Below are 27,799 nucleotides of genomic sequence, written 5' to 3' on the forward strand. Positions count from 1 at the left end.
CTTAATATAAAGTGGTACCCTTAACATTTACTGTTGATGTTTTGTGAAGCTGAAATTTCTTCTGTGCATGTTCATTTACTGCTTTGTTATTCCTGGCTCTACAAATGTAGTTGTTAATTTTTTGGTCAAAGTTGCCTCATAGTCATGTGGTCCACTAAATTGCAGGTACCATTTTCAAAACTCCCACCATCATCAAATATTTGCCATTTTGGGGGCATTTTTAGGCCTTTGTTTTCACAGGACAGATGAAGACATGAAAGGGGGAATGACATGCAGCAAAGGGCCGCAGGTTGGAGTTGAACCCACAGCCACGAGGAGTAAACCACTACACATGTACGCCCGCTCTACCAGTTGAGCTAACCCTAATGTAGGAATACATACGTAACTTTATTAGTAGAATTCATAGTGAAATGAAAGAAAAATAAATGAATTGCTGCCTGCTCAAAAAGTGGATATTATTATTATTATTATTATTATTACAGTGGTGCATATACGTTACCTACACATGGCATTGTGGCTTTGTTATTAACAAGAATAAAAAAACAAACCAAACTAAAATCAGAAATGCAAGATGTGTCACCAGCAGCAATTTTTAAAATAGCGCTTAAGTGTATAAGAAGGATTGTATTTAAATGAAATAGTTTGCCATTTTTAGGAATACGCATATTAGCTGTTTGCAAGAAGATTGATACCAATCTCATATCTGTCCGTAACCTTAGCTTAGCATAAAGACTTTAAGCAAGAAGAAAACTGTCCAAATATAAAAAAATAAATAAAAAAAACACCTACCAGTTTCTCTAAATAACATATTCACTAAATAACATATTAAAAACTGAAGGGTAAAAACAACAAGAGGGTTATGTGCTGGACTATTTCTTGGCCGAGGGCAGTGACCGGCTGAGTCTTTGGACAGCTATGAGACTGTCAAATATGAGAGCGATATTTCCCAAAATGTCATTGTCTCATTTTTTTGTGTCCCGTGAGATGAAACTTTCACCAAGCACATGAAGCCCCTGAACGAAGAGGAGGAGGACGTGGCTGTGACTGGCAGCAGGAGGAAGGTGCAGGCCCACCACCGCGACATTATCGGAGAGCAGTTCCGGGAGGAATCCCCAGACGTCCTGGATGACGACAACTGCTAACAGCTCCTGTCCTGCAGTAGGAGAAAAACACGGAACTGAGTCATTGTAATTTATTTATTTGAACAGGGACAATGCACAAAAAAACATGAATAGATGTCTTGTGCCAGGTTGTAGCAAATTGCTAATTTCCGCCCGTAGTCCCTGGGCAGGTAGATGGCACATTAAAATACAGACAAAGTATTTACAGTATACAGTACAGATACATAAAGTCATAAAAATCTACAGACATTATTGTCTCCCAATCCCACCCCAAAAACACACAGTAATGTAGCACATCAATTTACTGGTGGGAGCAAGTCAGCTTTGTTAACAACCAATGCTTTGATAAGGGTGAAAATGAGTTAGTGCATGAAATTAGATCTGTAGGAAGAGTATTCCACTGATTTATAGCCACAAAGGAGAATGATGTCCTCCCAAATGCAGTTTTGCGTTGCAGAAGACTACATTCGCCCCTTGTGGCTGATCTAGTTACCCGTGTTGTTTTTTCAGAGCAGAGTGTAACAAATCTTTTCAGAGGTGGAGCAGAAGCATTATGAATTATTTTAAAAATTAAGCAAACATTCCAAGAACCCAGATCACCAGCAGATCCACTTCAACATATGTCATAGGACATATTGGACTCTTCAAAACAGATACATCTCTAAAGTCATTCCTACTCCCTATTGCACGCTCTGCAACAAACTGGAACTTTTCCTGCACACGGTCTGGGAGTGTGAACAGGTGCATGAGTTCTGGAATAGAACAACATCAATAATATCTGATGTGATAGGATGACGAATTCCTACTGATCGGATACCGATTGTTTTGTTACTTAATGACGACTCTAAATTACACCTGCTTGGGAGACAGAAGAAAATTTGGCTAGCCGGCTCAACCGCAACCAAGAAAATGATAGCTGAGCGCTGGCTCCCCCCCACTCGCTTTGTATAAAACAGTGGTTGGTGTACTTCCTGGACATAGTTCTGCTGGAGCTCTCTACAGCAAGGATTAACAAAGCCAAATCATCTACTATAGATGTATGGAAAAACACAGCAGCACAAGTATCAGTCCTAATGACCTCAGCATCACAAGAAGTAGAGGAGAGGGACTAGGCAAGGGGTGATATATTGTTTTTGTTTTTTGTATATTGGTTTGTTTTGTTTTCCTCTAGACTGCAGAGGGTGGGGGGTGGGACAGGGTTTTGGTTCTTGTTCGAGTGCATTTATTTGTTCTGTATGTAATATGTTAAACATATAAAATAATAAAAAAGTTATTATAAAAACAAAAATGAAGCAAACATTTGAGAAATATAACATTTTCAAGATTTAGCGTATCATATTTAGTGAGAATATGACAGTGATGGTAATGACGTGGCTTTTTGTCATGGATCTTGAGGGCACTTTTATATAATGATTCAAGTGGCCTTAGGGCTGTTTTACATGCCTGAGACCAACTTGAAATACAACATAAAAAATGTGGAATAATCACTGTCTGGCCACAATGGTTGAAGTGGACCCATGCAAGCAGTGGGCAGACGATAGACCAGCTTGTTGTTGACTGATGTACAGTAGATAAACAACATGCCACCCATCAAGCTTAGTACACTTGAATACTTTGAAAGAGCTTCTTCTGAGACTGAAGCCTTTTGATGATTGACTTTGTACAATGACTCTATCCCAGGCGCAACATATTCTTACATTTTTACATATTAAAGGTCCCATGTTTTTTTTTAACATTAATATGCGTTCCCCCAGCCTGCCTATGGTCCCCCAGTGGCTAGAAATGACGATAGCCTTTGAGAAAATGAAAGCTCAGATGGGCCGATCTGGAATCTTCTCCTTATGAGGTCATAAGGAGAAAGGTTACCTCCCCTTTCTCTGCTTTGCCCGGCCAGAGAATTTGGGAGAGAGACATCATGGCTTTCAAACAAGCAAAGTGGCAGTTGGTCAAGGCCACACCCTCCACCTTGTATATATATATATATAATATATCCTCATTTGATACCATGAATAACATTATTCAGAAGACTACCATCACTTGATCTTTCAGCATGTTTAACAGGATTCGTCTTGGCCCACTGTTTGTTTGTTTTTTAAACAAGGTTTATTCATTTTTCAGTTACGAACAACACAGTTTATGCAGCAATCACATAGATTTGAACAAAATCCCTCCCACCTTCCCACCCGTCCCACCCCAGGTAGCAGGCAGTCAAGAGTAATATGAATTACCAAGGGTTACACGCATCAACAATAAAAAAAAAAAAGAAAAAGATAAGAAAAATAACTCATAGAATAATAACTCAGAATTGAGAGAAAAATATATATATATATACATACATACATATACACATACACATACATATACATATATACACATACACACATATACATACATACATACATACATACATACATACATACATACATACACAGACACACCCATACCCACATACATACATAAATACACACACACATGAGAAAAAAAAATTAAATAAAAATCAAGTTAAGTACAGTAAGAACGCTAATGCAAGCAAAAGAGGATGAAGGACAGTCATCTGAAGTCAGATTGCATGATCATCCCTTATGGTTAGTAACCACTGTTTGTTTTTAATCTGTGTGTGGCCTTTTTTTTGACTCTCATCTATCTTTTTTTGTTTAGGAAGCAGTTTCCTAATGGTTGAAATGTGATGATACAGGACGCCTATCTGCAAAGTGTTTAGTAGCACGTACAGTTTCTAGTAAGAAAGCATATCTGAGATAGGAATAAGCAGAGTAAAGCAGAAACCAATACCTTTCGCAGTAGCGAGTGGCCTTGTCTTGCAGCCAGAACACCATTTAGAGATGTGAATGGATTCGGCGGCCTGCACTGTCATCAGTGCTAAGAATACCTCACACACCCTGTGTGCACTCTATCCTTCTGACATGTGCTCTGTGGCATATTTATCATCGCACTTAGAAATGACCGGCTCAGTATGAATGGCTGCTGGAGGCTCAATGTGGTAGGAGCCAACTGTATTTTGATACTGTAGTAGGCTCGGTTACGGTCGGATATTCCAGCTGTATTTTTGGTCTCCTGACCTTGTTAAAAAGCATGTAGCTTCTCTACTGTACTTTATGTAACCAGGAGTCAACAGCATTTTGGATATGTCACAGAGGCCTGCTTGTTTTAATAAGATCTCTATAATGAGTTAATGAACAATTACACACTGCACTTCAATTAAGTAAGATGTACAAAAACACATTATGATTGCAGGAGTTTTCTCTTTTTGTAAGACATAAACCGTGCGCTTAGATCAGTTCACTTGGACCATTGCCGACACATCAATGACTCAACATATGGCCTTATAGTATAGATGGTTTCTTAGTAACCAGAACGTGTTGAGGCAAGTGGTGCAGTTATTTAAAGACAGCATGTGTTTACATCCAGGGCTTACACTTAATCCTGTGGGACTCCCGGTTTAAAAAAACTGAGGAAATGGTCGACACAACCTCAGTAAAATTGTACTGTAATAGTTCTTATAAATATATTTCCTGTCCTCAGTTGTGATTGGTTACGTACCCACTGACTGACTGACACTAAGCTGCATTCACATCCTATTGTACAGGCTGCAATTACAAGCAACCGAGTGGGGAAAATTTTTCACATAAGCCTCGGAGACTGCATGAATTTCTGACAATATCTTCCACTTGTTGAAAAGAACCACAGAAGTGTCAATAAACTGATACCAACATGGCCGCGAAGTCACCATCACTGGCAGTAATGGCTAAATAAGATCCATTGTACTGTGACGTAATAAGATACACATGGTGTGACTACAAGGCTGGCAGTTGGGATAACCATGTTGGAATAATTCATGAACACTCCCAATAACTGGTTCCCTGTTTTTCTCATTCTGCCAACCTTGTGTGAATTGCGGCATTATAAAGTCAATATAAAGAAATCAATTGTACACATAAATATCAGTTTAATAATCATTAGGAGGACTAACTGAGATGGTTGTATAATGTCCTGGCTCTAAAGTAGGAGAAGATATGATGTCACAGTGATGCCACTTGGAGACTACAAATTTATAACAGAAAGTTACAAACTGGAGATGTGGAGTTTGTAAGATGTAGGCATTAACCAGGCAGGGAGGGTCCAAATGACTTTTTTTTTTTTTTTTTTTATTTTTGCATGATGGGAAATGTAGGATCCAGCATTTCTGGAGCTTCAAGCATATGCATAAAAATTAGAATATCTCTACTGCTTCAATTTTGACCATTCTTTTTTTTAATCTGTGTCTTTGTTAATCTGTCTCTTGTCTAACTATGCAAAACTATATATTTTTTGTCAATCTAATGATGAAAGAAAGCATAAAAAAAAATCTACCGGGCGATTTTTTTGAAGAAAAAATTAAATTGTACAACACACGAATAATCAGGCTACGAATTTTCCCTTTAAAATTAGCTAAGATTATAGCTATAATGCTCCATTAAAATGGCCCACATCGCCTCGTTGCATTTCTTATATTAGTCTAATCGTGATTTCAGTGTCTTGTTGCTCACTCGTACATGTTGTCATCATATCGTGTAGCCTACGCATAACCCCAGCAGTGTGTCTCTCCGTGTGCGTGTGTGTGTGTGTGCGTGCGCTTGTACGTGTGCGTGTGTGTGTGTGTGTGTGTGTGTGTGTGTGTGTGTGTGTGTGTGTGTGTGTGTGTGTGTGTGTCAACGAAGGGGAGGGGTTGAGAATGAGAGAGATGTGCGCCCCGCGGTCTGACTGCAAGCATCTCATTCAGACGAGCTAGCGGCGGCGTATCGCGGCGTCTTCTCCATCGCATGTGAAACAACCCAGGGCTAGTTTAGCGCACATTTATGTCTCAGGTCAGCAGATTCATTCGGAGCCGCCTCTTGTTGTTAGAATGCGTCCAGGAGCGCGCACTTCTCCGCCCGATGCTGTGCGGTCCTCCCTGTGTCTGTGCCTCCTAGTTGTCCTGCGCTGTGCCGAGGCTGCGGCTCTATCTGAAGCCGATGTTTACTACGGTGAGTCGGATTGTTTCCTGGAGCGATGGCTGACATTGGAGTTGTACATGTGTTGGGAAAAACTAGACCGACAGTGGATTGGTTTGCTTTTATTGAAATTTAAAATGTCACTTATTGCATATGTGCATAATGTTAATATTAGTCCATATGTCAATAATAATAATAATTGAAAAACAAAATCAATAGCCTATGTCATTAAAGTGCCTATATGCTGCAGACCACCTACAACAATGACATGTCATGTTTCCGCCTTTTTCATAAGGAGAACATAAGCAGGGCTCACTGAGGAGCATCCTCGATCATGTCCAGAATTATGAGATTACTTATCCCACATGGCTGCATGCTCACAGACACACGAGGTCTGCCGACAAAGAGGTGAGTCTGTCTGCCTTTTGTCTGTTTCTCTGTTCATTTCACTATCAAAATTATAAAAAAAAAAAAAAAAATTTTATTTATTAATTTTAATAATGTTGCCATGTGTAAGTCCGCTTTTGTTTGACCCCTTTGCTGCAATCTCCATTTTTTCCTCCCAGCATCCTGCAAAGGCTCAGGTTCTGATCTCAGCTGAAGGCCGGGAGCTAAAACTACACCTGGAGAAAAACGAGTGAGTGACTTTAAAAGTGCAGTACACCTCCTTTGTGTTTTCTACAAAAGATTGAAGTAGCAATGTCTCCGCTGCACTTCAGTGCTCCTAGGTTACCGAAATGAGTGAAAAAGCCCCCCAAAAAATAAATAGTCGCCTGTATCAAACTGCTCCCACGTGACTGTACATTGGGCTTTGTAGTCTTAGACTTCCAGAAGATGCCCCGGCTAGCCCCGTTAATTTGACCAGATGTTAGCTGTCACATAGACACGTTTATAAGGTCAGCGGCCCTGTGGGTGCAGCGAGGGGGGGGATGAAGGGAGGAAAGGAGGTTGATGGTTTTGGACGACAGAGTTGACACCCGATCTGTGTGCCTTGGGCAAACAGGAAGTAAGACTGTGCGTCTGCACCTAACATCCCGTAATCTGATGGAGCGGTTCCTGTCCAGCAACAATGGGACGGTCGATAGGAAGCGTCTCCCTGGTTTAATGGACAGCGCGATCACCGGGTGGGACAGCAGGGAGGACTGGAGCAGTGGCCATGTCAGAGTTGTGGTTTATCACTTTGGGATTTGAGCCAGCACACAAGTGAAATGGGAAGCTTTCATTAACATTAGAGATGAAGTCCATTTGTTACTATCAGTTGCTCTCTCTGTCACTCATTCACTCACAGGCACACACATTAACTAACCACGACTCCGCTGTGTCTGACTGGACGTCCCCTAAGGGATTTGCCCCCCCCCCCCCTCCTGCTCTCCCTCCCCAGCAGGTGGTCACACTGTTAGATTTCCTCCTGGGCAAGGAATTTTAATCAATCCCACACAGTGTTTGTCCTCCTGAAAGAGAGGGACAGAGAGAGACGAGGAAAGACAGAAAGTTAGTTTGAGGGGCCATCCACACGGAAACGCTTTTTTGGTGTAAACGCACATGTTTGGCATCGTTTTGGCCGATCGTCCAAACGGATCCTGTAGACGCGCTGCCTGAAGACGCAATTTTTTTGAAACCTGGTCCCAGGGTGAAAAAAACTCGAAAAAACGCCGCCCCTCGCGTCTTCGTTTGGACGGCGAAGCCGCATACTTGCGTATCGATGATGTCAGGGAAGATGGGGGGGGGGGAAAGATCGTTTTGGTACGTGTGGACGTGGCCTGAGATAGATCAAACTTTTTTGAGTTCCTCAACATGCGGCAGAGATTGTGTTAACTGATATCAGTATTTGCAGATTGTTCCTAGAAAGAGGAAATAGTTTTCGTATGTGGTGTGGGATTTTCCTGTGCTTGTTGCTGTCGTCGTTTTTTTTTTGTCACGGTCCCTTGATGTGATTTGATACCTGCTGCAGATCAAGTTTCCTTCGGGGTAATAAAGTTGAAGTTGAATATAATGCAGTAGAACAATTGTAATTCCTTTCGCTCATAAGCAACAAAAAGATGTTTTGACACCATTTTTGTGCAACTTCTCAACTGTTTCCTGGAACAGGAAAGCTGTTAAGATTTCTTCACTTCTGCTCCAGTTCCAGTTAGAAAAGGAATGAGGCGATGTGAAGAATAGGACAGGTACTGAGATGACTTAGAAAAAAGTATTGTAGAAATTAAAGCAATTGGTAATTGCATTTTCAATGATAAGGCATCCAAAAGGATTTAAAGTAAAAACAGACATAGTTTTTATATGTGCCCCACACTTCCTTAGTATTGATTCTGTAATTGACTGTGTCTGAGAGCTTTATTGATCATGTAAATACTCTTTTCTCTTTCATTCACTTAAGCTTCAGCCTCCTTGCACTTGTACCCTTGGATGCCGCAATTCACTAAGGGACTGTACGAAAATGATTAGAGGGAAGCAGGGAGAGGTTTAATTTTGTGTGGTGTGTAGAATGTTCTAATTAAATAAGAAAATATTCTAAATAAATAACAATGTCAAAATGGAGAATTTTTTGTTATTACAGAGAGAGTAAAGTACAGAAAAAAGGTACCATTGCTCCATTGGTTGTGAAAATGTGAACGGTACCCAACTCTAGCCATAATGTTTGGTGACTCACCATGTTCACCATGATTTTTAAATTTGCAATTTGGTGCATATTATAAAAAACATACAACATTTTTTATTTCATTAGTTTTGATGCACCTTAAGTTTATATGATTAACTGATTATATCTTGAGATATTAAGAGAGATGATGTTTTCCTAAGTCGAGGGAAAGATTCCATTAAAAATGTTAGTAACTCTTTGGAGGGCCTTGCGTTTTTTAAACATTGAACCATAAAGTTCAGCCCCCCTCCCCACCCCGATATCATTCACACGGTCCTTTACAAAAAAAAAAAATGTTTTACAGCATTGAAAGAAAGAGCTTGAATGCCTCCTTTTTGTACACCCATTACCACCAGCCAGCATCTCCCTTCTCAGCCTAAACAGCAAATCCCACACTGGGTTAATGTTGGAGACACATTTAGTTACGTGAGACTATCTGGGGGGTGAAAAAGACAGCAGTTTGTGTCAGTGAAGATCAATGTCTGCTTTTGGAGAGAAGCCAGAGGAAATGCTGCCAGTGTCCATGTCTGTGTCCTGGCTACTCCCTCTTGTCCTCATTGCCCCTGAAATTGTAACTCTGACAAGCAGTAGATAAGGAAGATCCCAAACTAGCTGTGAGATGGTCTTGGTCTTGTCTTTCTGTTTATACTCCTGTGGCATTTTACATCTCGTGTTTTTTTCTCCGCTCTCTCCCTTTGAATTCCAGTCCACCTCATCTACTCTTGACTTAATGAATCACTTAATCAGAACCTGGAGAAATGTAGCTGTGAATGCTTGTGAGCATCAGTACGCCCAGTGGCTGGAATACAAACTTAATCCATTTACTCCCTCCCCTGCCATGCTTGTCATTGTGCATATACTGGATGTGTAGGTCGTTTTTTTTTTTTTTTAGCTTTTATCTTAATGAAAGGCTGTGGTTCGCCGGTAGAGGATTGATTTGGTTATGAGCCAGGGAGCGCTAGTGTGCTGACTCACAGGGAAGGAAAAGGGATGTAAAAACAGAGGGAGAGGAAAACAGTGTAAGAAAATGAATGATGGACCAGAGGAGAAGGGTTGAGGTGAGAAAAGTCATGGAAAGTAACCACAGTTGGGGTCAGTTTGGGTGTGAGTTATGTGCGCTTGGTTCAGATATGAATCGTGTGGATATTCTTGCTTCCTCCTCTACATGACTTTTATCTGTTCTTCTGCTTAATGCCCTTCCTGCACACCCTTAAGTGCATGAACCTGAATGAAGCACTCCCTTGGGAAATGTACACATCATTATTCCTCTCCTCTCCTCTCCTCCTCTCCTCTCCTCTCCTCTCCTCCTCACCTCGTATGTCTTCCACTGTCCACTTTAAAGACTGGCACCCCATTCTTTCTCATTTCTTTCCTTCCCTAACCTCGTGTGATATTCCCCAGGGCTCTAGTGCAAGTATACATCTCCCAGGCGCTCTCTGCGGTCAGCGTTTGGGAGACTGTGGCCACACGCAGACAGACGACACACACACAAACACACTGGTATACACACACACACACACACACACCGCAGGCCAAAAGAACACAAACAAGGCTGACCTGATGGATCACAGGTCTAGGGAGTATAGGGAGCAGGGACGCATTTGCTTGTCCTTGTTTCTATGTTTAGTCTCACATTGGCTCGGCCCTGTCTGCTTTGAAGTCTTAATGTAGGCGTGTGTGTTAGCCTGTGTGTTGGGGAAACACTCACACACACACACACACACACACACACACAGGGCTTTACACAACAGTACATTGTCCTCCCTGTGCAATAAAAGCCTTTTCATCATCCGTTGCCGAGCGGTACTTTGACTTTGCGTCAGCTTTCTCCCTGCCTCCACCCGCGTGCCGTGATGTCATCTGATACTATGAGAGAATGCGACCCACTGACCCTAATGCATTACCCCACATCCCCTACTCCTCGCTCCCTCCCTCACTATCTCCCAAGTACATTAGCATTACTCCCCCACCCCTTCTCTCTCCCCTCGTGAGGCTGAACCAAGCCTTTGTCTCAGCCTCCCTGCCAGACAGTCCTGATTCAGCCAGTATTGCGCTCCTCAATCCCAGCATCTGTCTGGACACTGGACAACATCCAAACATCGGTGGAGCTCTCCCGCCGTCACACAGAGGGGTGTGCAGTCTTGATTTTGAAAGCTCTCGCAGCATTTACCAAAACTGAAATTAGAGTCAAGGGTATGGTATACGCCAAGGGTGTTTGTGGTTTAGACTTGTCGACAGTTGGATGAGAATTCATTTCCACTTTCACGTCTGTACGGTAAATATGAAACTACAGGCAGCAGCAGCCTAGCTCAGCATGAAGACTGGAAACGCAGACTCGGCTAGCTCTGTTCAAAGGTAAATCCTCCTTATAGCACCTCTAAAGCTGATTAACTCATCATATCTTGTTTGTTTAATCCCAGTCTCAGCTGGTTGCCTGGCAGCCTCAGGGTGACAATAAGACCCTTGGAGGTCACTGCAGCTGATCAAGAAGTAGTCCTGCCCGTACACTTCTGTAGCAAACCCAGATATAAGTTAATCTGAGAGCTTTAGAGGTGCTGCTAGACCGAGGTTTTTTTGGATCATTGGACAGTGCCAGGCTAGCTGTTTCCCCCTGTTTAAAGTGTTTATGCTAAAGCTAAGATAACTGCCCGCTGGCTATAGCTTCAGATTAAAAGTGCAGTAGGTAAGACTTATAAAACTAACTTTCTGTCATATTTGCTGAAACTAACCCTATGTTCGAGTAGAACTACATGAAGCAGGCTCCTCTGGCACCACCTACAGCCTGTAGTGCGATCCACCGCTCCCTGTTCAGATGCACCTATCACGGCCAGGGGTGGGGTGGGGGGGTGTCTAACTGCGTGTCAATCACTGCTCATGCACATGCATTCATTCTCCCTTGTGGGGGGAGGGGCTTAGGAGACTGTTTTGGGCTTTCGCGGAAGGGGGGAGGGACTGAGAAGTTGTTGATGTTAAAATTGTTTGGCTAAGTCCTGGAGCTTCACAATCCTACCTACAGCACCTTTAAGCCTACAGACAGAGAGTAGTTATCAATTGTCTTAACCAACTCTCAGCAAGAAAGTGAATATGTGAATTTCCCAAAATATTGTTGGCCACAAAATCAGCCTAACTAGGTATACGCCACCTGTTGATGGACCAGATAAAACTGATTCAGTGTATTTTGTCATAGACGGCTGAGTAAATTAGAATTTAGAATTTCTTTATTTTATTCATAAGGACCATGCACATCAATCAGAATTTCTGTAATTGTGCCAGCGTAAGCCAGCTGGCAAATTTTCAACTGCAACAAAATAAGCGTCTTTTAAGACACTGTACAAGCCATGCAGTGCAACAGGAAGCAGCAAAATACCGAAAGATACTGATTAGAATCATTTTTTGACACATACATGCAAAGCAGCAATAATTGATCATTGATTTAAGGCTATAATTATTCAAGAGCAAGATTTTATTGTGGTCTCATATGGATTTCCATACCCCTCGTTCTATCCAATATGGGCATCATCATTCTACACTCAGAAGCATACTATATACTCCTAATGTTACTGCATGAAAACAGTTTGCAGAGCTGAACCAATGACATCATGCATAACTGCATGTGCTTTGCAGTTGTCCTCATATTCTTATCACACAGTTAATGATCTGTTTACCAGAACTATATTCTTTTTTTTACTTCTGAAGATACCGATGAGGCAAATTGAAACTACACCTGCAGATTATTTTGGGTGGTTCCTGTTGTTGTTTCCTGCTGGATGACAGATGCATGGTTTCACCTTTCATGCAGTTCTTTATGGTTTAAATAAACCACGGTTGGTAAAACTACAGTAGCTATGGCATTATAAAGTCATGTTATATCAGTTATTTTCAATGCCTAACCGGATAAGAAATCAACTGTATTTAACCGTCAATAGAAGAGACTAGCCATGTCTAAATGTGACAAATGCACTGCTAGGTTTTCGACTTTTTTTTAATTTTTTAGATTATTTTTTGGGGCATTTTATGCTTATAATTCGACAGGACAGATAAAGACGTGAAAGGGAATGACATGCAGCAAAGGGCCGCAGGTTGGAGTCCAACCCGCAGCCGATGCGTCAAAGAGTAAACCTCTATAAACGTGCGCCTGCTCTACCAACTGAGCTAACCCGGCCACAGGTTTTCGACTTTTCATCAACATTTTTTGTTGTGTTGAAAACAAGACAAAACTAAAACCCTAAAACTACGCTGGTATTGTGCTTTCAGTAGTGGCGATGGATTTGTTAATGGCATGTTGTGTCTATACATCACATGGCAGCAGGTTATATAGTCCTCAGTCTACGAGTGTACACAGCTGCTGACTGGCGTGGGAGAATAAGGGAGAATGGAGGAGAGTCATAATGTGTCTCCTCGTGGATGAAGCGATCCTTCCTGTATATAACGCCTGCTGTGGGAAAGCTCAGTCAATCACCAGCCACTCTGCCATTCATTCTGCCTGTTAGAGCGACAAAAAAAGGGTTATGCGGATGAGAAGAGAGCGCGATGGGAATATTCTGGTAGTTCCAGAAACAGGGAAACTAGAGGAAGTCTATGAATGCACTTAGAAGGTCAAATCACAATACGGGTGGAGGGGGGTTTACCCCGTTTAGGGTGACATCAGCCGGATACATTACCGCTGAGTGGTCATTTTTTTAAGTCTTCTCTTAGACTGCGTGTGTGTGTGTATGCGTGTTTGTGTGTGTGTCTATGTGCGTATACACATACAATCAGCCCCCCCTCCAACCCCAGACTAGTAATCTGTTAAAGGATGAAGCAGATATTTTCTGTCTGTGACTTGCTTTGTGGCTGATTGCATCAACAGGCTGCCATTGATTCAAGAGGCTTGTCTCCTTCGGGGCATCTGACGGAAGAAAAAGAAAAATCCCCATCCCTCCCTTCATTTGTCTTCATCATCCTTTAAAGGAATAGTTTGACATTTTGGGTTAATACGCTTACTCATTTCCTTGCCGAGAGTTGGATGAGAAGATAGATACCCCCGTTCCTGTGTGCGCACTCCATATCAAGCCACAATCAGCAGCTGATTGGCTTAGCTTAGCATAAAGACCTAAAACGGGGAGAAATATGGACTGTTTTTTTTTTATATAGCGCTTTTCTAGTCTTAACGACTACTCAAAGCGCTTTAAAATGGTACCATTCATACACTGTGGCCGAGGCCACCGTACAAGGTGCCACCTGCTCATCAGATAAACATTCACACACATTTACACTCCGATGGCGCAGCATCGGGGGCAACTCGGGGTTCAGTGTCTTGCCCAAGGACACTTCGGCATGGAACTGCAGGGCCAGGGAGCGAACCACCAACCTTCCGATTGGCAGACCTCTCTACCACTTAGCCACAGCCGCCCCTAAATAGTTAGCCGGGCTCTCTCCAACTATAACAAAATCCAGCTACTATCATCTCTAAAGCTATGCCATTTTCTCTAATACTAATGCAAAGTCACTGCAACTAGAGCCAGGCTAGCTCTTAACCCCCTGCTAAACTAAGCTAGCCAGCTCCTGGCTGTAGCCTTGTATTTACAGTAAAGGACACAGATATGAGATTGGTATTGATCTTCTCATCTAACTCTCAGCAAGAAAGCGAATAAAAAAAGTGTGTTTTCCAAACTGGTGAACTATTCATTTAACTTCATTTGCACAAATGTTCTCCAGCAAAGATGAAAAGACTAACAGTTAGCCTAATTAACGCATAGATATTACCCAGAGGTAAAGCTACAAGCTGGCTTAAATGTAAAATAGATGAAGATGATACATGATAAATAATACAATCTTAGTGGGATTTCTAAGGTCTGTCTCGTGTTTATTTAAGACTTAAGTCCAGTCTCTTTCAACCAGTAACCAGTAGATACATGCATGTTTCTCTCCAGCTTGATTTCACTGCAGTTACAGCCTGTTTGATGGATTTGAGTTTGACTGGGGGAGGAGCAAAAGCAAACCAGCTGTGAGACAGGCTGAGTTTATGAATGAAAACAGGAAGGATGGATCGAGACAGATTTGGAAGGAGAAAGGCAGGAAAACAAGCATCTGTACGAGATGTAAATATTGTGCCGGTAGGTTGACAGAAAAAGCCCGAGTCTGAAGACACTCACTCAATCAAACACACAGATAGAGTTAGTTACCACAATAAAATGAATGTTTCTCTTGGTATGTGTATGTTTCCCTGATTTATCAACCTCTCCTGTGCAGTCTGTATTGTATACTAATGGAGACATTCCAGTTGGCTTATAGAGAGGAGGATATGAGGACATTAGTAAATAATAGCCCTGTCAAACAAATGCGGTCTGAACATACCAACACAGTTAAACTCTCAGCATAGGGAAGTTACCATCTCTTACTTCAGCTATACTTTACAGAAAGTAAAAAGGGTCATTCGGGAAAGGTACATATGGATTTTATTACAATCCCAGCGCTTTCCCACATTACTCTTTGTATTTGCTCTTATCTCTGCCAGAATCTGTGTCTAAATCTTTAAAGCAGTCTTATTTTTTGTAGAGTGTTTCTGTCAGAGTTAATGTTTTATGAGCTGTGGGCTGCTGGAGAAACTTCTTTCTTCTTCTATCTCCTCTGTTTCATGCAGCTTTTGCTCTGTACTTTTTTTTCCCCCCACCATTGTTCCACCATAATGTTGTTGTTTCAGAAGATCGAACGTCTGACGCTACATAGATTCTCTTGCAAATTGTCTCTAAGTTTGTGCCGTCTTTCACCAGGCAGCTGTTGGCCCCTGGGTATCAGGAAATATGGTACACTCCCGATGGAGCCCGCAAGTCCTCCTCTCCTGCCAGCACTGTAAGTCCATGAAACAGTCTGATGCTCTTAAACTGCAGTGAGGAGCTGTAAATGATCATAGAAGAGAAATAGATATGAGTGCAGTTCATCAAAACCTATGGCAGCAGTATAGCAGGCCATATGGACATAACATACTGCATTTTATGCTCGCATAACAAGCCTCTCTGGTCTCTCTTATCACTGCACTACCCTGCTTCTCTACATATAAGCTGTGTGTTGAGCATTAATTGTCTTTGTCTTCCAGGGACACTGTTTCTACCATGGGGAGGTTCTGGGCATGGAAGGCTCAAGTGTTGCTGTTAGCACATGCTCAGGACTCAGGTAAGTAAAACCCATAAGACTAAATCCCACAAAGTGCCAATCTATGTGTGAAGACAGCTACCAACTTAACAGCAGGGAAGAGGACTTTTCTTCAATAAAGCAGCAAAGAGCTGCCAGAAACGGAGCCAAGAGAAAATGTGTCCCAATGCTCAAAAGCAGGGAGTTAGTGCTGCAGATCGTGTAGGGATGACGTCTGTGATTGATCTTATTAAAGATGTATTGGCAGCACTTGCTCTGTAAATTAAAGCTATTAGTTGCATTAATGCTAATTTTACAGCCTCAGTTTATTTGTTTTTCAGCTGACGTGAAAACACTTTGAGCCAACAAAACAGAATTGATGGATGCATTGCAATGTCCTCACTGTTTTCTAAGTCATTGATAGAATACCTGTCTACAGAACATACAGTAATACATAAGTTATTGTTGTTCAACATTTCCTATTTTGGGTCAGCTTGCCAAAAAAAGACAAGGACATTTGTCCAAATGTTGAGACATTTTCACAGCTCTGAACATCACTAACTTTCCTAGTTTACATCCACGACGTTCCACTTCTGAGATTGCTCCGGTGCTGCCGGAATATCCGCCTGATCAGGCATCTTTTTCGCCCGGATGTCCGTTACTTTCCGCTTTCTTTGTGTTGTAAAAGACTATGGTTAACTGCTCCTCAGATCTCCGCAGGGTAAATCCAGACAGCTAGCTAGACTATCTGTCCAGTCTGAGTTTTCTGTCACATGTTCCACCAAAACAAGTTCCTTCTTGAGGCTATTTTGCAGCCGCACCGTGGCTCTGTCGGGCACTTAGACAAGAAAATGCCAATAAACCACAGTGTGTTTTTCTCCCATCCCGGAATGCTGTGCCAGACTAGCCAGACCCTCCTCCGCAGCGCTGTGGAGGAAGGACTGGCAAAGCGAGACTACTACTTTCCTTATCTTCAATGTTCATACATGTTATCAACCTGTTTACACTAATACCTGGCCAATATCTATCTGATAATCCCCGATTACAGAAACCATGTTATCAAGTTATTTAAGTGCAGATGCAATCGTTGCCATATTAAGATCCATACAAAAAAATCCATGCATCGGGGTCAACCAAACCTCCTTCCCTAAGACATAAGATTATTGTGAACATCATTTTGTAGATGAAAAGAAGATCTAACCAAAGCCTGCACAACTGTCCAGCCTGTGATCAAACCACGGCTGATTAGATAAGATAAGTTAACAGGAAACAGTTGTGTGTAGTGTCTTGGTGCAGTCCAGTAGGTTAGTAGGTCATTGGCTCCAGAGCTGGTTCACTGAGTACAGCTCAGTGTGGAGATCCTGTGTGTTCTCCCGGTGTGGACCAAGACGGCTGACCCTTCGTGCTAGAAACACTCAGAGAGACCGGCAACAGAGAAGGAACTGGCAAGCACTGACAGAAATCATAGCCATATGTGTGTTTACGTGGGAGGACGATGAATTAATACGTCTTCCTACTAATGTAGATTCTCTGGAGAAATGCAAACACAGCAAAGAGGGACATTGACATGTGGGCGTCTGACCTCTCCAGATGTTTTCTACAGCTGCTTGACCTGCTGCTGAGTGCATGCTCGTGTGTTTGTGTATGGACGTCTATGTCCATGAGGGTTTTTTGTGAAGAAGCAGAGGATTGTCTTATCGCTTGGCCTGCCCCAGCTGATCTTCATGTATAAACCGCAGTAAATCGCCTGAGACGCTTTGCTCCGTTTCACCCATCCGTAAAACCCCCCACAGCCAAATAAAATAAAATCCCAATCTGACGTGCAGCCATAAACATATTACCCACGCTTCAGTTTGACAATGCAATTAAGGATTACTGTTGGAAGTTACCTTTACATCTGATGTTTGGAAATGTATTTACAATGTTTGCAATAGAAACTATGATTTATTTCCACAGTATATCACAGCGTGCAGACAGACAGACAGACAGACAGACAGCAACCGAACTGATCCACATTGATTTTCTCGAGCTACGTTTTGATGGAACCAACAGGAGTGTCTTGTTTCCCCAGGGGACTGATTTCTCTGAACACAAGCATCAGCTACCTGATAGAGCCTCTCCCTGTTTCCACGGGGGCACAGCAGCACGCTGTGTTCAGAGCCGAGAGTCTCCATCTGCCCAGAGGTAGCTGCCGGCATCACCATGGCAACGAGGAGCACGAGGAGGGGCTTAATAACTTCATCCATGGGATGATGTCACCGCGGAGCGGGAGGGTGCGTTGGGACAGGACGAGCCCACAATGATGCCTGAAATCCTTTGCAAGTTTGACACAAAGCATGACTATATTCTGTTTTAAACTGTTCCCTCTCCATTTTCAGGAAAAAAGGGACCTGAACCAGAATATGAAGTACGTAGAGCTGCTGATAGTGGCAGACAAGGCTGAGGTGAGGACACAGTCGTGAATTTAGTCACTTTTTAGGGATTTTTTTCTATGACACCATTAAATGTGGGAGTACAGGATGTGCTGAAATTAGCTATCGGCTAAATTAAGCATCCCAAGTTACTTATCATCATACTTATCATACAGAATCATTTCCAATAGTCTGTTATGAACTAGTCCAAAGACATGCAGGTTAGGTTAATTGTTGACTCTAAATTGCCCATACTGTAGGTGTAAATGTGAGTGTGTCTTATGATTTTTTGTTAGTATACTATTTATACTGCATTTATATGCAGTATAAATAGTAAATGTCTGCCTTATACAGCATTGTAATAAACCTAAATATAGAAAACACTGTCAGTAAATTGCACCCATCACTCTATTTATAGTTACTGTAAATATAAAGCTCTGAATCCCCCTTTTGAGGTTTGGGAGGATGTAAAACGGAGTGTGGGTGTGTCATGTTTCTGTGTTCGGTGTTGTTTATGTCGTTGGCAGTTTGAGAAGCATGGGAGTAGTCTTGAGAAGACCAAACAGAAATTACTGGAAGCGGCCAACTTGGTTGACAAGGTAACACCTGCAGGATGCATGAAAACCACAAACCGACACATCTGGTTCATGACACCCGTATTTAGTATTTTTGTGTGATATACCCTGTCCACAACCACAGTACTACAAGGCTTTGAGCATCCGTGTGGCATTAATCGGTCTGGAGGTGTGGACCAGCCAGGACATGATCGCCGTTTCAGACAACCCTCACAGCACCCTGGCAGCGTTCCTGTCCTGGAGAGGCAAACAGCTCCGCACGCTCCCCAACGACAACGCTCAGCTCATCACGTCAGTGTCCCCGTCTCCCACTAATCTTCCCATTTGTCATTCTTCACCCTCTCCAACGCTAGTGTGCCCCCTATCTCCTCTAAAGCCCCCTGTCCCGTGGGGTAGATCTCTTAATTGATTTTATCTTTATTGCGTGAGACAATAAACGTCACCAGTTGTGTCCCAGTGGGCTGTTGTCCAGCTGGAACTAATCACAGGTAGCATTTTGTGTCTCCAGGGGGAGGGGGTTCCAGGGCACCACCATCGGGCTGGCACCTCTCAAAGCCATGTGCTCCGACTACCAGTCCGGTGGAGTGAACACGGTGAGAGACGAGAGTCTAAACAAACATTAATCCTCTGCGTGCACTTGAGTAGAGATCCCATCCAGATGGGGGAGGGGGGGGGTGGCTGTAGCTCAGGTGGTACAACGGGCCGATAGTAATTTAAGTCAGTATAGTGGAACGCCGGCACGTATCCAGCAATGACAAAGTGCCACGAGAAATATATAGCATGAAATATTTTTCTCCACCTCCCTAATAAATTGACTTTTTGAAGTAATATTTGATTCTTTTGAATAGGACCACTCCGAGTCAGCTGTGGGTGTAGCTGCCACCATGGCACATGAGATGGGCCACAACTTCGGCATGAGCCACGACAGTACAGGCTGTTGCCAGGCGAAGGCCGAAGACGGAGGTTGCATCATGGCTGCTGCTACTGGGTACGATACAAAAATGAAATACGAGTAGTTATTAAACTAATGGAGAGAAAAAAACAGAAGATTTGAAAAATGACATAACATTTAATGAAAGAATTGTGTGAGGCAAGCCTTACTTTTCCATACTGTGTTTGTGCTTCTTCCTCATCACGAACCAGGCATCCATTTCCACGCGTGTTCAATGATTGCAACCTGAAGGAGCTGAGGAGCTACCTGAGCTCTGGAGGAGGGAAGTGTCTTTTCAACTTGCCCAACACCAGATCCATGTATGGAGGCCAGCGCTGCGGCAACGGTTACCTGGAGGATGGAGAAGAATGTGACTGTGGAGAAGGAGAGGTTTGTTGTGTCCCTTGAATGTTGCAGTATATATTTTCCTTGTATGTTTTTTGGCCAGGACTCAATGTGCCATGTTTTTTGTTGTGTGTAGGAGTGCACCAGTCCCTGCTGTAATGCCAACAACTGCACCCTGAAAGCTGGAGCTGAGTGTGCGCATGGCGTCTGCTGCCATAACTGCAAGGTACTAACATGAGAAACTGACCATCATCTAATCAAAGAGAAACACAGAAATCCTTTCATGACTTATGTGTCTCCTGGGAGCAATTATGTATGATAGCTCTACAATTCATTCTTTCTTCATTTTTTTTTTTTTTTTTTTTTTGTCATCCTCCTCATCTCAGTGTGTTTCCTAAACTTCTCTTCCTCCTCTCCATCTCTCACTGTCCAGTTGAAGAGCCCAGGTGTGCTGTGTCGTGCTTCCTCAGGGTCATGTGACCTGCCAGAGTACTGCGATGGGAAGGCGGAGTCTTGTCCTGCTAATTTCTATTTAGTAGATGGCACGTCATGTTCAGCCGGCAAGGCTTACTGTTACACCGGCATGTGTCTCACCCTGAAGCAGCAGTGTCGCTCTCTCTGGGGACAAGGTGGGTAAACTGGATAATGAATAATCTATAAATCTTTTGTTCCATAAGGTGGCATATCTACATGTTTACAGTATTGTAAATGTAGCGTATTTTATATATGCATATACCTCACGTTATTGGGTGCACTTAGCTACAACTAATGCAGTCTAATACCTCTAATTAGATATTTATATCATTGAAGAATTTTTCTGTGTTCCTCCTAAACAATGTCTTAAAGCTATAGTCAAATATATTTGCAAATTGGACATTACATTTTGAATTGAATTCCCAAATGCAAAGATGCGTTGTACTGAAACAGTATTTCTTTATATTTATATAGATTAAGATCATTTTTTTATTAAGTAACACTGACATCAGATTGACATGTATCATCAGTTAAGTTAAGGAACTCCCAAAAGGAGAATCCTGTTCCTGATCCTATTCTTCTATTGTTTTTTTGGGATGATAAAAGGTTTGATGGGATAATCAGTTTAAATGTCACCCAACTCTTACAACTCTGTGCTATGCTAAAACTAATACAGTCTAATACCTCTATTTATATCTCTATATCTCTACCTCTATTAATCCCTGAGGGGAAATTCAATATTTTCTCTCTGTGTATTATACACGAAATACACATGCAAACAGGACCTACAGACATGCTTTATATGGAGAGACATCAGAACGAGGGGGCTACCCATGGACAGGCGCCCCCAGCGGTTAGGGGGTCATATGCCTTGCTCAAGGGCAACCCAGGAGTGCCCAAGAGATGAGCTGCCACCTCTCCAGCTACCAGTCCTTGCAGGGACTTGAACTGGCCCACGGACTGAGCTACTGCCGCCCCCTAAAGCTATATAGTCTATAGTCTCTCAACTGTATTTGCAAATTCTTAAAGCAATATTTCAAAAATAATACAGATACCCATGTACTGTATATTGATTCCATATACAAATCAAATATTCTTTTTAATGCACAATTTGAAAAATGCATTGTGCCACCTACAGTCCTGATAGCATGTTACACTGACACAGTGTTTATTTATATTTATATAGATTAAGGTAATTTTTATATATACTATAATAATACTGACATCAGATTGACATGAATCATATCATCAGTTAAATTAAGTTAAGGAATTCCCAAAAGGAGAATCCTGTTCTTGGGCTTATTCTTCTATTGTTTTACTGGGATGATAAAAGGTTTGATGGGATAATCATTTTAAATTTCACCCAACTCTTAATTATCACTACTGTATACGCACAACATTTCAACCATCAAACAAACTAACAATATATCTTTAAAGCAGTTAAACATCCAGTGCAAGTTGAAGCAGAGAGGCTAGGTAGAGTCCTCATTGGGTCACAGGATTAGGGATTGGTATTGGACAGTGTCCATATTCACGTTGTGACAGAGTCTCCCTGGAGAGCCTTTGTAGAACAACAGGAGCCACACAGAACAGTAAGAGATGCTATCTGGTCTCCATCAGGTGGTCACATAACCCACTGTGCATGCATTTACTGCATGTGTGTGTTGTTGTGTGTGTATGTGCAGCCATATTTATGTGTTTCTGCACATCTTGTCTCTCCTTCGACAACAGATGGCCAACCGGCCCCTGACCTGTGTTTTAAGAAGGTAAACGAAGCCGGGGACATGTACGGGAACTGTGGCAAAGATGAGTATGGGAAGTACAGGAGCTGTAAGGACAGGTGAGGATCAAAACATTTTGGTTTGGGCGCCTGGTTAGCTCACCTGGTAGAGCGCGCGCCCATTTAAAGAGGCTTAGTCCTCGACGCAGCGGCTGCGGGTTCAACTCCCTTTGCTGCATGTCATTCCCCCTCTCTCTCCCCTTTCAAGTCTAAAGGCCCTGACACACCAAGCCGATAATCGTCCGTCGGACAGTCTGGCGAGGTCAGTGACTCGAGGCTGTTCCGTGCCGTCGGTCTTCATTTGGGTCATTTTGACATGTTGAATCGGAAGGCGGGCAATCGGACTCAATGGCCAATCTGATTGGTGGAGCGCTAACCTGGAAATGACGAGTGGGATGAGCGTGACTAACGCCTCTCAAAATCTGATGAAAATCTTTTAAACTGACCTTTGTCGATCTGAAATGAAGACAGATTCAGCAACTGCATGGCCTATTTCTCACTTAAAATGTTTTCAGAAACAAGTTTCGGTGAACTATCTTTGTAAAATATGAGATCATATTCCGAACGAGCCACCATTATGCTCGGTTGTAAAAATCCGGGAGCAGCCAGACCCACGGGACGCGTTCGTCCAATCAGCTAGCGGTTTTAATTTTTTTAAACCGGCAATACGTCGCCTGCTGTTATGGAGACGTATTACGTCGCGCACGCGCAGAACGAACGCTCAAGTCAGTCCGACTGCCTTTTCTGCCGAAGGTTGGCTGTCGGGTTGGTGTGTCAGAGCCTTAAACTGTCCTGTCGAAAACAAAGGCCTAAAATGTCCCAAAAATTATCTTACAATTGTTTTTTTTATTAATTTAACATCTACTAAGGGTGTGACGAGATTAAAACGTGACGAGATTTCTCGTCGAGGTGAAAAGTTGTCTCGTGAGGCGATGTGATGTCAGCGTGATGGAGCGTGAAATTACTATTGAAGATCCCCCTGCCACTTTTAAATCATTTGTGTGGCATCTTTTTGGTTTTCCTGCGGAAATAATAAACGGCGAAAGAGTGACAGACAAGACGAACACAATATGTAAACATTGTAAGAAAAAATGCCGTATACCGCGGCTAACACGAGCACTATGCAAAAAACACTACAGCACCACCACAGCTCTCTACTAACTACTGCCCCCCGGCGAAAACATTAAAAGGGCAGACAAACTTAAAAAAAGCCTTAGCATCTCTGCCACCGGTAAGTGCAAGAGCCACGGCAATAACGAGGGACATAGGCGTTTTCATTGCAGCTGATATGAGGCCCTTTTCTGTGGTGGAAAATGTCGATTTCGCCGACTCCTCCACACATTTATTTTTTATGTTTGATTTGTGGAAAGGGGTTAGATTTCTCATTGAAAATTGTACAGGGCAGAAGCCAGTTGGTAGAGTTTATACAAAACATTTTGCAGTGTTTGCACGTCCTTTACTGCATATAATTCATTAAAATAGTAAAAAAAAAGGTTAAATAACATTAATCATTAATAGTTGATTTCAAAATGCACCTAAATTGTTTTGCATTTTGTGATTTTTCAGTTGAATAAAAAAACAATTTTCCATTCATATATTTCATCATTGAGGATTTCTTTAAATTGTTTTTAAAAATCTCGTCTCGTCTCGTTCTCGTGAACCCAATCTCGTGATGTGTCTCGTCTCGTGGAGTAAGCGTCTCGTCACACCCCTAACATCTACAGTTCCTGAGAATGACAAGTTAAAATTTCTGTACCGTTCATTGATCAATCTCGCCAAACTGATGATACCCTTTTTGTTATCTCTGCCAGGGATGCTCAGTGTGGGAAAATCCAGTGTTTAACCTCAGCCTCCAAGCCCCTTGAAAACAATGCTGTTCGCATAGAAACCACTGTCAGTATGGGCAACCAGAAGATCCATTGTATGGGAACACATGTGTACAAGCCTGGGCAGGGGGACGATGGGGAGCAGGGCGACACTCTGGACCCTGGCCTGGTCATGACGGGCACCAAGTGTGGCGAACACTCGGTGAGATTTACTAAATGGAATTTGTTGTGGCAGAGAGCAAGCTTTATATATCTTGATCTCTTTCTCTTGAGATGTTGGTTTCTTTTTTACCTTGTTGTCATTTACTAACTTTGTGGCTCCAATCTTTGTAATGTTCATGAAGACAAAATTGTACCACCATTAGGAACTACTTGCCTATTTTAACTCTTCTGTGACTCTTCCTCACACCTGTCCTTAACGCAACAGATTTGCTTCAATGGAGAATGCCGCAATTCATCTTTCCTCAGAGCTGATGAGTGCAATGCCAGGTGCCATGGACACGGGGTAAGTTCCTATGTGTGTGAGGCAGGATTCTGGGGGAGAGTGATTTCCTAGGAGTGTTGGGGAAGATGTGGCTGCCAGCCAACTATTATGCCAAGCTAGCAAACTTGGCAGGAGCGGAATAAGTATTTAGATCGTTTTACTTAATTAAAAGTAGCAATATAGCAAAGTAAAAACACTCCAGTACAAGTCACAAATCTTGCTTAAATAAAAGTACAAAAGTATGATTGGCAAAATGTAGATTACATACTGTAACTATAGTTGTCAGATAAATGTCTTGGAGTAAAGAGTACATTATTTTTCTCTCAAATACAGTGAAGTAGAAAATAGAAATAATCAAGTAAAGTACAAGTACCTCGAAATTATGCTTCAGTAGAGTGGTTGAGTTAATGCACTTAGTTCCATGCCACTACTGAACCTTGGACTTGTTTCCACTTAAAATGATTCAAATGTACTTCTGGAATCCAAAAATGGCATTCATTCCCGTACCGGTATGTCAATGTAATGAATATGAAAAAAATGTTGTTGTAATTTTAATGTGTAACATGTTCTTTCACCAGCTGTGCAACAACAATCACAACTGCCATTGTGACGTGGGCTGGGCTCCTCCTCTGTGTGACCAGAAGGGGTCCGGGGGGAGTGTAGACAGTGGACCTGTCATCAGCCACAGTGAGACACTTTAGTTTTTTTCACAACATGCAAATGTGTTTTTCATGTATCAAAACTTTTGAATATTTCTTTGAAATTGTGCATTTTCTGACTCTTGTCGATTTTATATTCCAACAGGCAATCTCCTTCCAGTCCTTGTGGTCCTCCCCCTGGTTCTCTTTGTGGTTTTGGCTGCTGTTGGACTCTGGTGCTGCTACAGACATAAACTCCACCCACTAAAAACCTCTGCTCCACCTCCAGTGCCAAAGTAGGTCATTCAGGAGTGTTATAAATAAATAACAACACTAGTTCTGCCGGCAAAGTTCTTTCTATGTTGTATGGATGTATAAATGATGGGTCTGTACTTTTGTGTTTTAACCCTCAGTTGTTCGGTCCCGGTCGAGGGCAAGCCTCTGTATACCAACATTCATGTGAACGGTCATGCCAACCCGACGTTCTTGCTAAAAAAACAGGACTCGGATCACCTGGTAAGGAAGCCCATTTTGACCCAGACAATAATGCCATTCTGTAGTGTTTGAGAATAATAGAATAAACCACTGAACTTTGTTATGGTTGCATTCTTCCACAGGGGAAATCCTCTCCTAATCCGAGCCCGTCTTGCTCGTCGCGGTCCAGACACGCTATTGTGCGTCCAGCAGTGAAGCCCCCTCCCGTTCCTGCGTACGCTGCAGAGCAGAGAGAGCAAACACCCCAGCCACACACACAATACTCTGCTCAGGGTTACACTCCACCTCCCACTAAATCTGCGCAGCTCACCGCGGAGCGGAGGCGAAACCAGGCACCTCCACCGCCTTCAGGACCTCCACCTTTACCTTCCCTGGACGCCAAAACCCACTTACAGCATTCGGTGTTACCCAAACCCCGACCAGACCCTCCAAACAGACCTCCACCGCCTTGTCCTGTTAACAAACCGTCAGGGGTGAGGCTTTTTTTGTGTTGTTTTTAAGTAGAACAATTTTGTTCTCGGTAACTGAATGTGAAATGTCTTATTTTTCATTTTGATGTAGGAACAGCAACAAATGAAAGGCCTGCAGGTTACTACCAATGCCCTGCAAAGAGGAAAAGCTGCTTTGGCTCCATCTGCTGGACAGAAAAAGCCAAACAGGTAAATCATCTGGGGGAGTTTTCTAATGTAAATATACAGTATACTAACCCCTTGTTAACTTCTTTTTTGTTGTTGTTGCTTCTTTTAGAAACTAAGAGCTCAGGGATACGTTGGGGACAACCACTTACATCCAATAATGGACTGCCTCTTTTTGAATATTAGCAGCTGAAACTGCGGGATATGATGACTACGTGACACAATGTGTGTACTGAGGGAAAAAATGGCAGAATCACAGCAAGTCATAGTACACATCACAACGAGTATGTTTTAGGTCTCAAATCTTCAACATTTATGCTTGATCTGTGTTTTGTAAATTAGCCCTTTGTACTTGCTTTCACACTTTGAAACAATGAAAGCTGTGATTTTAAGTTTTTGTCATTATTATCCCATAAGTTGATTGAAATGTGATATTGTTCCATGTGCGCAGCAGTGATAAAACACTGTTGCAGGAGTATTTATTCACAAAGAAAAATGAATGTTTACAATGTAGCCTACTAAAGTGTCTCTTCGAGACACCAAAAAGCATCAGCTCTAAAGGGATGTCTTATATTAAGAAAAGATGCCAATATTGAAGTGCTTACGCTTCTTATGTGTGAATAAGAAGGCGATTATAACTGGACTCAAGGGGACCAGTGAAAGCCCTGCATGCATGCTGTAAGTATATGCTTATGATGAGAGATAGATGTCTGATATGTAGCAGGAAATGCCATTTCTTTCTGTTTTATTTGTTTTGTTTCAGTGATTTTATATTGTTGCACTTTGAGCAATCTTTTTAGTGTTAAATACTCACCCGCTGAAGGCGTGTAAGTCTGCAGAAGGTGAGTATTTGATGAAGATTGTGGGTGACTTTGCACCCACGCTAACTCTTATTTTTTTGTGTTGTCACCGACAATCGGTGATGAAGTCGTCTTTGTCCACGGCAACGTTTCAAATAATTTAATATGGGGAAAGAAATATGAGCCATAGTTTTATTAACAGTTAAACATCAAAATTGCACCATACATTTTGCGTGTTCGTCAGACTAAAAATTGCTCAGTTGGAGTTCCCTCATGACCAAAATGCTATAAAGTTACTTTTCTCTCTGAGAAGACTATATACTCCAGGCTATGTAACGATGAGAACTTTGTAATTACTGTGAGGTACTGTTTAAAATCCTTGTCCATTTGACTGACTGACAGCTGCCATCTTTTACCTTCTTATCAGACCTATGCAAACCCTGGCACTGTTCTCCACTCTGTGCCCTAAACTGGAATTCAAATAAACACATGGGAAAATAAAACTATGTTATACCTTTTAACTGCTTGTGTTTTGTCAATGCATGTGATCT

The 27,799-nt window shown here is 42.3% G+C and overlaps 1 protein-coding gene across 3 annotated transcripts; it reads left to right on the plus strand.

The window, feature by feature from the left end:
• Positions 1-5,865: 5,865 nt before the first annotated feature.
• On the plus strand, positions 5,866-27,769 carry adam19b (ADAM metallopeptidase domain 19b). Of its 3 annotated transcripts, none has more exons than XM_039813851.1 (23): positions 5,866-6,142; positions 6,405-6,517; positions 6,676-6,746; positions 15,497-15,575; positions 15,820-15,896; positions 17,926-18,127; positions 18,233-18,298; positions 18,793-18,864; positions 18,965-19,131; positions 19,349-19,433; positions 19,689-19,828; positions 19,984-20,161; positions 20,253-20,342; positions 20,550-20,745; positions 22,322-22,430; positions 24,182-24,398; positions 24,624-24,701; positions 25,259-25,367; positions 25,485-25,614; positions 25,732-25,834; positions 25,936-26,286; positions 26,375-26,472; positions 26,561-27,769. In XM_039813851.1, the coding sequence occupies exons 1-23, from the start codon at positions 6,022-6,024 to the stop codon at positions 26,565-26,567; spliced, it is 2,859 nt and encodes a 952-aa protein (XP_039669785.1). In that variant the 5' UTR covers positions 5,866-6,021; the 3' UTR covers positions 26,568-27,769. The 3 variants fall into 3 exon arrangements, with proteins under 3 accessions (XP_039669785.1, XP_039669786.1, XP_039669787.1); XM_039813852.1 differs by having other exon boundaries at positions 6,408-6,517; XM_039813853.1 differs by lacking the exon at positions 26,561-27,769 and having other exon boundaries at positions 26,375-26,476.
• Positions 27,770-27,799: the final 30 nt, after the last annotated feature.

Source organism: Perca fluviatilis, chromosome 10 (genome assembly GCF_010015445.1).
Source record: "Perca fluviatilis chromosome 10, GENO_Pfluv_1.0, whole genome shotgun sequence".
In the NCBI taxonomy this organism is placed as follows: Eukaryota; Metazoa; Chordata; class Actinopteri; order Perciformes; family Percidae; genus Perca; species Perca fluviatilis.

Bases quoted from the DNA above. Each gene is read 5' to 3' on its own strand.
- adam19b (XM_039813851.1), top strand. From the start codon at position 6,022: ATGCGTCCAGGAGCGCGCACTTCTCCGCCCGATGCTGTGCGGTCCTCC. The intron at 20,343-20,549 runs GTACTAACATGA...CTCACTGTCCAG, and splicing joins TCTGCTGCCATAACTGCAAG to TTGAAGAGCCCAGGTGTGCT. The intron at 26,287-26,374 runs GTGAGGCTTTTT...ATTTTGATGTAG, and splicing joins CTGTTAACAAACCGTCAGGG to GAACAGCAACAAATGAAAGG.